The sequence below is a fragment of the Cadophora gregata genome (genome assembly GCF_030347475.1).
Source record: "Cadophora gregata isolate MNR1 chromosome Unknown scaffold_6, whole genome shotgun sequence".
Classification (NCBI taxonomy): Eukaryota; Fungi; Ascomycota; class Leotiomycetes; order Helotiales; family Ploettnerulaceae; genus Cadophora; species Cadophora gregata.
This window is the reverse complement of record NW_026695929.1, coordinates 2776326-2787915: the sequence shown is the minus strand read 5'-3', so window position 1 is coordinate 2787915 and position 11590 is coordinate 2776326. Positions and strand designations below refer to the sequence as shown.

Here is an 11590-nt window from a genome sequence, read left to right as displayed (position 1 = left end):
ATCAGTCTATCATTCTCCCTCTATTACGCTCCCCATGCTTACAAAACAGCCTTAACAGTGGCCCTTAAATCGCCGAATGAGACACCCAGCTCCTCATTCGCCAACTGCTCTAACTTAGGCGACTTTCCCTCGCCGTCTCTAAATAACTCCACCTTCAAATAATCGCTAAAAGCAGAGAAATCACGCTTAGCCAACTTCTCGTCCGCAATCTTCTCACTCTCGCTCGTCTTCTTATTTATAACAGTCCACTTCTTTCCAGTCTCCTCCTGGAAAACTGCAAGGATGGCATTCTGTGTAGTGACAAAGGACGCAACGTCAATGTATCGGTTGGCCGTGGTGTCTGCGTTCTTGAGAACGGATGCCACTGCCAGACCGATGGTAGGGAGATTTGTGCCTGTGAAAGGTTCGTTGCCGGAGTCGAAGATCGTGGCAGTCTGGTCTTTGACGGAGAATCCTAATGATCCGACTCTGAGGCCCTGTTGCAGTTACATCAGCACAACCCCTTTATCACCGGTGGTAGTGCGTAAAGTAACCTACCCAATCAAAGAACATGCTCGTAGATATGCCCGTCCACGAGAAGTTTGGATTCTCCGCTGCAGCCTTCTTTAGCTGTTCCTGAGCCGCTAGCTTCGCACCCAGGATCTTAGCAATGTTGCCAGTAACTTTCTGTGTATTGACTCCGAACTCGCTAGGGATAAACCGCTTCACGCCAGCCTTGACCGCCGCATCAATGATCTTCAGCTGTTGTCCTAGAGCGGCGGTAGCGATCGTCGAGACGACTGCGTCTTGGCTGGTAAGGGCGTCGGCGAGGGAGCTGGCAGAGTCGTAGTCGGTTCGGTGGACTTTGACGCCGGGGGGGAAGGTGGCTTTGGATTCGAGGCGGGTGAGTACAGTCACTGTGAAGCCAGTGTCGAGGAGGCCTTGGACAACTGCAGGGCCGAGATTTCCGCTTCCCTGAAGGTAATTGTTAGCAGAAGATAATAGAGGTTTTAGGAAGATGTTATCGTACCCCAATAACTGCAACGTTCTTGATTGACATTTTGGCTGGTCTTTCTTGTTGATCGCTGGTCGATTGAGATTCCCTAAAGGTGGTATATATCTGTTGTAAAGCGACGGCTCCCACGATTACCAGTACGTAGACTAGGTACCTGGGAACTGCGACTGGTGATACCATTGAGAATACACGTCACGACATCGGATCAGAGGGGGAAGCGTCGATGGGACGACATTTGAATCTCGAAGGCTGAAAGGCATCGGCCCCACACAGGGGGAAGTCGCAATTCCATGCGGGGATTGTGTCGGGGAGGGATGGCGGAGGGAGATGCTATTATTGTTGCGCAAGGAGTGAAAGGTCAGGTATCGCGGTTATGGAGATGTGGGATCCGACGCTACAAGACGATTAGAAAGCAGTACAACAAACTATAGCGGAATGTTTGGATATTGAGGTTTGAGATGTGGAATTAGAGTATCGGTACTAATCCGAAGCTGAGCTCCAACTGGCGGCTCGGGCTCGGCTGATACTTTACCTTATTAGTGAGGGGTCAGGGTCAGGGTCAACAGTACTCGTAGTCAGAATCAAAGTGAATTACTGCACAGTTACTTTATCCTTCAATCAGAAATACTCTACGAGGTGATGAACTCTATTGTAGCTTACTGTTGGTCCGCAGACCTATACAGTGGAAATATAATATACGGGGCAATCAGGGGGACGGGTACATTAATCCCAGTTGAGGTACGGACCCTTCGGAGGCTAGCCGGGGGCCAATTGGGGAGTGGTATATATTCTAACCCTTAGACACTCTTTACAATACACATTTTTGAACACCTTTGAGTTGAACCTTTGATTTTGACGTATTTTGATATACACTTGTTATTTGTTTACCGGTACGATACCAACATTGTCCCTCTGATGTATGCCTTATGCCTCCACAGCCGCATTAGATTATCCGCCGGGCTGCTGCCAGAATTACCGTGGGTCCCGGGGCGGAACAACAGTTGTTCCGAAGGAACACCAAAACCCAGCGCATTGTTGATATGTAAACAGACCCCTATTTCCCACCTAAAATCGTTATTTTTGTCATCACTATAATGCTAGAGGATACAGAGGCTGATCCTACGGATCCAGGTACTCGTAGACCGGATACTGCCCCCTTGAAAACCCATAGTGATACATATTACCTAATGAAGTTGCCAGATTATCTCCCTGAGATCCGGATACCTGAAGGAGTAGATCCAGACGATCTCTTATCCCTTTTCTCTATATATTTTACCCCGGAAATCATGGATTGGATAGTCCAGAAGACGAATTCACGTGTCCGGGATACTCAGGACTATTCCTTACTATAGGCACGCCTACTCCTTTAGTACCCTACTACTACCGGCGAGCTTTACGTCTACTTTGCTATACGAATATATATGACGTATAATATTCAACACGAGATATCTGACTATTGGTCAAATAAAGAGTGTATAGCCTATCACGATATATCGAAGTATATAGCAAGGGATCGGTTCTAAGAGCTCTATATGCGTGTGAGATTAGCCGGGGATGAGGCCTCGGGACCGTACTAGAGGGTAAGTATTATATTATCTAATACCGGGCACTGTTTTTTCTAACTTCTATTAGGTAAATAAGCTCTTAGAGCATATCCAGGATGTGAATCTCTTAGTATATATTCCAGGACGGGATGTTGCTGTCGACGAGTCTATGGTCCGCTTTGAGGGGCATGCAAAGGAGGCTACTATAGTACTAAATAAGCCGATACCTACTGGCTTTAAGGTATGGGTAATTGCTTGCATGGGCTTTATGATTTGCTGGAATTGGCATATCCCAGGGGCCGGAAATGGCCCTGTGGATACTCGTACGCTAGTGCCCCTTGGAGGTATAAAGAAGGCCGGAAATGGAGGTAACAAGACGCAGGCTGTAGTAATCAAGCTACTACAAAGACTCCCAGAGCCTTTGACAGGCTATGGATATCATGTTTTCCTTAATAACCTCTTTGTATTAGCTAAGTTCGTTGCTTTTGCTAGAACTTAAGGTTTTAGTGTCACGGGAATATGTTGAAATAACTCCGGAATTATCTAAGAACTCCTCGATCTCAAGAAGTTAGATAAGAACGATGTTATCCTGTGGGGGAAGCTCTATTCCTTTCCTATAAAAGACGGTAAAGTACTGTAAATCGGCTGGAAGGATTAAGCTTTTGTTCTTTTTATGATATTAGTTCTATCAGGTGATACGATTATCGAGAGGGAAAGGAAACGCCTAAAGGAGATAAGTTCTAAGGTAAAGACGTCACGAGCACCTTTCGGAGAAGGCGAAGCTATTAAGATATTACCTATCCCCGAAGTTGCTGATAAATACAACTATAAGATGGGGGCTGTTGATGAAGGAGACTATTTGATTGCTTAAAAGCCTGGTTTACGTGAGGTTCGGAGAGGTAGCTACTAAGCTATTGAGCACTGGTTACTACGAATTGTCCTTGTTAACTCCTATTTACTCGCTGAGCGTGCGGAGGTAGAATTACTATGCAAATTGACCTTTCGGAGCTAATAGGAATTCAGGAGGATACTCGTTAAAGATCTTCTTACAAAGGCTAGGGCTACTCCTTACCGTAGCCCTAAAAAGAGAGTCTCTACTATGAGCTAGGAAGCTGATAAAATACCTCCACATATACACCGGTATATTAAGATGGAAAAGAGAGGGTAGTGCGTTACGTGTAAAGGAAAGAGGTTTGAGGACCGGCCACAGAAAAGAGTTGCATTAGGAGAAATAACAGCAAATCGGGCTCACTCTCCTAAGGGTAATCTCAGCTGGTTTAGCTGTAAAGAATGCGTAGTTTACCTTTGTAAAGTAAGGCCCTGTTTTGAAGAATTTCATAGTTCTTAACAAATATCTGTACCTTTCCCTTGAAATGCGGCTCCCTCATTAGTCAGAATTAGCCGACGCACGGTCTATGGTAATTCTGGCAGCAGCCCGGCGGATAGTTCCTTTATTGACATGAAGCCTATTGTCTCGCCTAACATTTTCTCTCTTCACTGGCTTTGTTTAAAGCGCCTTAGGCAGAACCTCTAGTTCACAATGCCTTCAAAAGTTTTCATGTCGGGAGAAAATACTTCGAAAATATAAGGCATATACATATAAACGTAGGCTCCCGCCTTGTAAAACAAATTCAAACAACACTATGAAACTCCATTCCCTTTCCCTCTTCCTTAATTCTCGTATCCTTCTCTACCCCTTCTCTGACACACCTTAATCATACCAAATAGCATTCATACCAAAACCGGGCTCTTTCACATCACAATGCGCCACTCGCGCAAGAAACTCTCCCTCCCACCTATAGATCTCTAACCAGCCCTCCTGGTCATCTGTCAACGCCACCCACTCATCGCTCCAATCGCACGGGCTGACTGCGTTAGAGTGTCCACCAGACGTTGGGGTTGGGTTCAGGCAGATCTGCCGCAGGATGTTGCCTTGGGGACCGAGAGAGAAGGCGGCGATGTAGCCGGTTAGGGAGGAGGAGTTGGCGCGCGAGGTGGCGTAGAGGTATTTTTTAGAGGGGGAGAGGACGCACACGTCGGAGCGGTACATGGTTTTTGGGTTCGGGATTCCTATTTTAAAGGAGTGTGTTAGTGTGTGTGTGTGCGTGTGTGTGCGTGTGTGTGCGTGTGTGTACGTGGGTGTGGTCTGGAAGTTCGCTCGCTAGAAATTGGTATTTGGTTTGTGGTGGTGGTGGTGGTGGTGGAAGTGAGGTCAGAGCATAACAAGGGATTTGAACTGGGAGAGATTTGGGCGCTGAGAGGAGAGAAGAAGGAAAGAAGTAAACAAACATACCAGGCGGAATCAACGGATACGTAATATGCGTAAACACAGGACACTTCGTCTGCTCATCAATAACATACACCGCCAACCTATTCCCTGCCTCCATCAACACATACAAATACGCCCCATTTAGCGCCACCCATCTGGGATGATCCCCCGCATCAGGCGCATCCACACACCCTACCAGTGTCAACTGTCCATCCTCGCTCTTCCGGTGTGTCCAGATCTTGTTAGCACGTAAGTCGGCTGAGTAGAGGTAGGTCTCGCTGGCGTCAAAGACCATGCCGTGGATTCCAGTGCTGGGGGAGTACGGATAGTTTTGGATGTTGGTAGAGAGGGCCCCAGTAGGCGTGACGGAAAAGACGTTGCCGTGCCCGGCGTGGTTATAGAAGGGGTTGCCATAGACGGCGTAGGGGGGTTGTTTGGCGGCGAGGACGAAGATGGCGCGGGTGTTGGTGGTAGGACTTGAGGCTTCGGCTGGGGGGTGGGTGTTAGTTGTTTGTTTATTTGGTTTCACTGGGAGTTGGATTGGCGTAGAGGAAAGAGAAGTTGAAGTCATGTGAGGTAGATATAGGAATAGGGATAGTGAGGGTACATACGTTCGTGTGTCATGGGATGAGAGGCTTCTTGTATGATTTCTGTAGGGCTCTTGATCGAGAAACTAGTCCATTTCTTCATGGCTGCTCCGTAGATGTTCTTCTTTGCATGCTATCATAATCTTATCAGTCTTATTCTTTAATCTCAAACTTCTATCAAGCAGGACAGGTTTCAAGATTGAACACTACAAACACCAACAACTCACATCAAAAGTCATCCATGAGATAGGCTCGTCATGGTTTATTTCCGTTCTCTTTATCATGTTTAGACTTAGAGTCTCATCGTCGAATTCGAAAGTGAAGATCGCTCCTGGGGGAGTCCATGTTCCCACCATCAAGTGGTGCTTCATCCCTCTTTTCTGAAGATGTAGAAGTGAAGGAGGCGTTACTGTAGCTCGAGATGAACTTGAATATCCAATTGACGAGAACTGGTAGGATTGACTTCGAAATAGATACTTAGGAAAAGCACGCTTCATGTAGCTTCATATCGAGCAATGAGAATAACTTAGAAGAGAAAGTTTCAAAGCCTAGAGATCTAAAGGTCTAGAATCGCAATCGAGATGGGATACTAGTTAGTGAAGGACAGCTGCCGAAAGGGGGGCATTAGGCGAGGTGGGGGAATGTCTTGGGGGAGGGTAGGCGGATAAATACTCAGCCGCCTCGGATCGTCAGGACGGGAATTCCCTCGGATGCCATGAGAGCTTGAGCTGTGCTTTGTCAACAAAAGTTGTATGTTAGGTAGGGTACGAGTACTTTTCTGCGTACTTCTTTTCTTCGTACTTCTTCCACTTCAATCTGCTTTCCTTCGCTGTCATATACTCTTTCAGTGGTTGAACCACATATATTTCTGGCTGTCTGCTGCTTCGAACCCCTCCCCGGCCACAATTTCAACACCGATTCCCAACTGACACTCCATCACAATGGCAAATCCAGTCCGGAGAGGCCTTTCCAATATCCTCAAGAAAGAGGCAAATGATATTGTCATCCTCTCTTCCCTCCGCACACCTATCACCCGCTCTTACAAAGGCCACCTCAAGGACGCATACCCCGAAGAACTCCTCGCCACTGTCCTCCGCGCAACACTCGCCGCAAACCCTAATCTCGACCCATCACTCATCCAAGATGTCGGCGTAGGCGTCGTCCTATCCGAGTTGGGCGGCTCGAAAGCAGGGCGCATGGCTATGAACCATATCGGCATACCGACAAGCACATCCTTCTACACGGTCAATCGAGCCTGCAGCTCTGGTCTGAGCGCCATCACGAATGTCTCGCATCAGATCGCTACGGGTATGATTGACGTGGGGATCGGTGCGGGGATGGAGAGTATGACGAGGAATTACGGGTCGAAGGCTATTCCTACGGTGCTGTGGCCGGAGTTGAAGGAGAGCACGGTGAAGGATGCGAGGGATTGTATAATGCCAATGGGGTTGACGAGCGAGAATGTCGCCGAGAGATATGGTGTCAATCGTGCGGATCAGGATGCCTTTGCTGTGGCGTCTCACCAGAGGGCTTTGAAGGCACAGCAGGAGGGCTTGTTTGATAAGGAGATTGTGCCGGTGCATACACAATATCAGGAGGTAGATAAGAAGGGCGAGAAGGTAGGAGATGTGCAACAAGTTACTGTTACCAAGGATGACGGGATAAGAGCGAATGCCAGTGTAGAAGGCATGCAGAAGTTGAAGCCGGCTTTCAAGGAGAATGGAACGTCGACGGCTGGGAACTCGTCGCAGATATCGGATGGTGCTGCTGCGACTCTTCTGATGCGCAGGAGCACAGCGACGGAATTGGGTCTCACGTCTTCGATCATCGGACGCTGGGCAGGGACACAAGTAGCAGGCTGCAAACCGGACGAGATGGGTATTGGTCCTGCGATTGCTATTCCCAAGCTACTGGAGTATACCGGGCTAAAGACGGAGGAAATTGGACTGTGGGAGATCAATGAGGCGTTTGCTAGTCAGGCTATCTACTGTTTGAGGGAGCTAGGACTGGAGAAGAGGTTAGAGGAGGGGAGAGTCAATCCTAAGGGTGGTGCGATTGCGTTGGGTCACCCGCTTGGTGCTACAGGTGCGAGGATGTTGGCTACTCTGCTGCCAGAGATGGAGAGGCAGGGTCTGGAAACTGGTGTTGTTTCTATGTGTATCGGGACAGGTATGGGAATGGCAGGTTTGTTTGTTAGGGAATAGGTGCTTAAAAGTAATATACATGTTTAGCATATCTGGGCTACTCATTATCGTTTGAAGTACGAGCTGAGTTCTCTTTGAAGTTGGTAATCTCAATTGAAAGCGAGAAAAGTAATAGACGAGTCAAGGCAGACCTATTGATACTGGCCATCCGGCTTCCCCTCTAGAGTGACGCCTTAGCATAGTCGAGTAAGAATGAAAGGAGTGCGAAGGCAGAAATCTTGTAAGCTATGATCTTTCTCAGCTCAAATATGATTCTGGTGGTAGTTCTGGTCTTAAATGCGATCCTGAGCCCATTAAACAGCTAGGGCCATATCATCATCAGGCTAAGAAACGATTAATTCTGGTACACTTCAGATAAAACAGGGCTTAACATGCTCACTTGAAGCCTCTAAGTACTAGTAAGGGCCAGGATGAAGGGAGTGAGTATTAGATCTGAGCCAGGAGAAAGAAGTACACGGCTGTGGATTATAATATCATGCATGTGGAAGGAAGGAAAAACAGCAAAGGCCAAAAAACGAACCACAAAATACCCTGAACATCTAGAACACATCAATCAGAATCAAACACAGTAGAGAAGAATCAGATTCTATTAAATACTTTTTCACACTCCATGCCTTTTCTCCGTTCCCCTTCCCTTCCCAAGTATCTGAACCATCTAAGACTTATCTGGGAAACCAAAATCTACACCAAACGCAGGATACACGTATCTAACAACCTTGCCCGACTTTGTGAGACCAATTGCGTAATCATCGAGGATCTTCATGTCTGCTGCGTCGAGCTTGATAATGCTCTCCTTGTTTGCCTTTATCCTCTCGGGGTTGACGGATTTAGCTAGGACGGAACTACCTCTCGCGACTGCAGGGAACAAATTATTAGCGAACAGGTTCTTTTCACCTGTATTATCCCATGGAGTTCTTTCAGCACATACTATGATAACTCAACAACACACTCGCAGGCGAGACGCCCCTCTTCTCCGCAACCTCCAAGATCGGCTTCTCCTTCATCATCGGGCTCCCTGCGCTGCCCAGCGGACTGTATGCCGTGATGTGAATGCCCTTCTCCTTGCAGAAATCTACAATCTCTTGCTGGGGCAGTGAAGGGTGGTTCTCGATCTGGTTGACGGCTGGGACGATGGTCGCGGTCGGGAGGAGCTCCTCGAGGTATTTGACTGAGTAGTTGGCCACGCCGATGGCTTTGACTTTACCAGTTGCGACGAGCTTCTCCATGGCTTGCCATGTTTGCGTGTGCTTCCAGTCGGCGACGAGATCACGGCTGCCGTCGGGGTTTTTGGGGAATTTCTCGTGGTTGCCTAGAGTAGTGGGAAGGGAAAATGTTAGACGTTGATTGATGTTCGTTGTTGGGGAGGACCGGGATTCTTGGCGGGGTGAAGTGGATGGATGTATGGTGGGGTAATTTTCGCAAACAACTGGGCAATTTTGGACGTACCGTTAGGGTTCATGGCGACGGGCCAATGCATCAAGTACAGATCAACATAGTCGAGTCCCAGACTCTTTAAGCTCATATCCAGGTTCTGCTCAACGCGAGAGTGGTATGTCGACCATAGCTTTGTGGTCACGAAGATGTCCTCGCGCTTGACACCGTTTGCGAAGGCTTCCTTGAGACCCTCACCAACTTCGTCCTCGTTGCCGTAACAGTATGCTGTTTGAATCAGTATCCCAGTTATGCAAATACCAAGTAAGAGGAGGAGCTGCATACCGCAATCAATGTGCTTGTATCCATTAGCTAGCGCATACGAAACTGCCTTCTTCACCTCTCCAGGACCAGATTGCCAGGTCCCCAGACCCAAAGCTGGGATCTCAGCGCCGGTATTAAGCTTGAATCTTGTGTCTGCCATTTTGATTTCTTCCTGAGAGTGTTAAAATGTAATTTGCGTATAGTTAGATAGAGGAATTGGATAGGGTAGAAGTTGGATGCAATAAATTTAAAAAGGTTTGGAGGATTGAGGTCCACGTATGGTTTTATGCTCCATGCTCCATGCTGTTACAGTACTTTCCCCGCCGACCAAGCGATATTTTTGGGGCGCGTCACAATGGAAGTGGACCTTGCCCGTTAAGTAAATTGTCCGTCGGCCGCTGTAATGATGGCCCGAGTTCCTTGGTACGGGGACTGGCGGGGTAATTTTCCGTTCTAGGACTTCACAGCTGGTCTAGACTTCCACATGACCTGGAGGAGAGTCGGAGTGGGTTGAAGTACCTTAGGTAGTGAGGAACCCGTAGGAAATATCGGTAATCATTGGATGTAGCCAAGACGTGAACCAGCTATTAGGTATTAGGAGGCCATCTTTTGATGCTCTCTGTTAAGCCATCGTGCTGGCGATGGTTACCCCTCTATTTGCCTAGAGAGCTTTAGCGAGGTTCTTCGGCCTCGAAAAGATAAGTACTTCCCCAAATATAATCTTCTCCCCAGACCAATGATAAGTCAAGTATTCTTGATCTGTGAATAGATATTGCTCAGATGTCGTACCTCTATTTGATTAATAGCACTGCGTTGTCCTAGTCTGCCTTGGTCTTGACATTTCACGCAGAAGTGTCAAGGCCATTCACCCCACGAAGCGTGTTGCACAGAATGGTTTCTGAGATGGCAATGCATGCGGCTGCTTGAAGAGGGAGCGTGACCCGGTGTCAGTCGTGGCAATTCAGGGACAACAATTAGGTGTATCTCATGATAGCCTTGCAGTCTATATGAGAGGCTCGATCGTAAACTCAAGGCTCAAACTCCACACGTCTAAACATCGGAACTTGCTACAATTGTCCTAGTTATAACTAGTCTAGGCTAGGTGCCAAAGATATCAAACTAAATCTCAGCTCACCACCTTCAGCCTCTGCTTCTCTCTTCAAGAACTGCCTTGGTCCCATATCCAGTGCCTTTTCGCTCAAAACATCCTCTGTGTCCCCAAGCACTCCTCTATCAAGAGGGCCTTTTCTTCGTCCGTCCATTTCCCACAGGTGATGTTTCTCGTCCTTGACAAAACATACGTAATGCAGGTCGATGTTGTCCTCGGCATCTGGTGTAGCGCTTTGTCCTTGGCTGGCAGCACTTTGGTGTGCACTCTCTAGAGCCTGAGAGTTATATAACAGGTCTGCTCGCTCGATGGGTCCTAATGGCGTAGCATCTTGGACAAGTTTCTCCAGGTCTGAACCGGGTACTATACATTCCGATTATCAGCGCAAGCCTCACCAAGCTTACAGGTCTTCCTTACGAATGAACTCCCTCGAACTACCATTGCTCACGGCATGCAAGATACCAATCAATCCACAAGCATTCCTGATGGTCTGCTTATACCATATAACCGGCTCATCAGCCCCCTTGCCCTTATATTCAGCCTTGCTACCATCTTCTTGTACGCGGAAGTTCTCGTAGGTTTTGCTGACTGGGAAGACGAGGAGGAGGGCGTTTGCAGGGCGAGGAATAAAGGAGAGAAGCTCTGGGTCCTCAATGCTGAACACGTCGTGGAAAGACAGAGTGGGTGAGAGGCCAAGCTTGTGGACTAAAGCTGACATTACTTCGGGGTTGTTTTCTACAAGGAGATTGTTAGCATGCCCCTCCGGTATGAAAGGAAGAACTACGAGCTTGCTGCTTACCAAGAGGAACAAAAGCCTTGCGGCCTTTTGGAACATCAGGATCATCGTGAACTTTAGGTTCTGCCATTTTAGGGCGTAGAGATCTAATTTGAAGTGAAGCTTCAGCGATGTTTTTGAATCACAAGCTAGAATAGAGGGATTAGCCAAGTAGCGTGTCGGCACCTGAATGACGTTTTTCCGATCCGTGACGTAACGGGCAAGGCTACAAATCAAAATGTTCTGGAAAATTCAATAAAGTGATGACTTTGACACTGTAATTAGAGAAAACTTGGATCTCTTCTGCTATAGATTTTGTATTTCAATTAGGAGGTTTCTGTCACTTGCAGGTCTGAGAAGAGGAAGATAGCGGGGCAGATAAGGGGACAAGTACCGAGTACTCCGGGTCAGGGT

General features: G+C 47.7%; 5 protein-coding genes across 5 annotated transcripts; 1 reads left to right on the top strand and 4 right to left on the bottom strand.

Moving 5' to 3' along the window:
* Positions 1 to 38: 38 nt before the first annotated feature.
* Positions 39 to 1039, bottom strand: ONS95_012743 (uncharacterized protein; the record flags this gene model as incomplete). The annotated part of the gene is made up of 3 exons (XM_058506390.1): positions 39 to 476; positions 538 to 954; positions 1010 to 1039. The coding sequence occupies 3 exons, from the start codon at positions 1037 to 1039 to the stop codon at positions 39 to 41; spliced, it is 885 nt and encodes a 294-aa protein (XP_058358917.1).
* Positions 1040 to 4249: 3210 nt separating this feature from the next.
* Positions 4250 to 5765, bottom strand: ONS95_012742 (uncharacterized protein; the record flags this gene model as incomplete). Its single annotated transcript, XM_058506389.1, has 4 exons — positions 4250 to 4608; positions 4832 to 5296; positions 5419 to 5527; positions 5622 to 5765. 4 exons carry the CDS (start codon positions 5763 to 5765, stop codon positions 4250 to 4252), a joined length of 1077 nt encoding a protein of 358 aa, XP_058358916.1.
* A 570-nt stretch (positions 5766 to 6335) lies between these two features.
* Positions 6336 to 7598, top strand: ONS95_012741 (uncharacterized protein; the record flags this gene model as incomplete). The annotated part of the gene is made up of 1 exon (XM_058506388.1): positions 6336 to 7598. The coding sequence occupies one exon, from the start codon at positions 6336 to 6338 to the stop codon at positions 7596 to 7598; it is 1263 nt and encodes a 420-aa protein (XP_058358915.1).
* A 655-nt stretch (positions 7599 to 8253) lies between these two features.
* Positions 8254 to 9453, bottom strand: GAR1_2 (H/ACA snoRNP pseudouridylase subunit; the record flags this gene model as incomplete). The annotated part of the gene is made up of 4 exons (XM_058506387.1): positions 8254 to 8453; positions 8527 to 8907; positions 9045 to 9257; positions 9315 to 9453. The coding sequence occupies 4 exons, from the start codon at positions 9451 to 9453 to the stop codon at positions 8254 to 8256; spliced, it is 933 nt and encodes a 310-aa protein (XP_058358914.1).
* Positions 9454 to 10381: 928 nt separating this feature from the next.
* Positions 10382 to 11267, bottom strand: YUH1 (ubiquitinyl hydrolase 1; the record flags this gene model as incomplete). The annotated part of the gene is made up of 3 exons (XM_058506386.1): positions 10382 to 10764; positions 10819 to 11136; positions 11201 to 11267. 3 exons carry the CDS (start codon positions 11265 to 11267, stop codon positions 10382 to 10384), a joined length of 768 nt encoding a protein of 255 aa, XP_058358913.1.
* Positions 11268 to 11590: the final 323 nt, after the last annotated feature.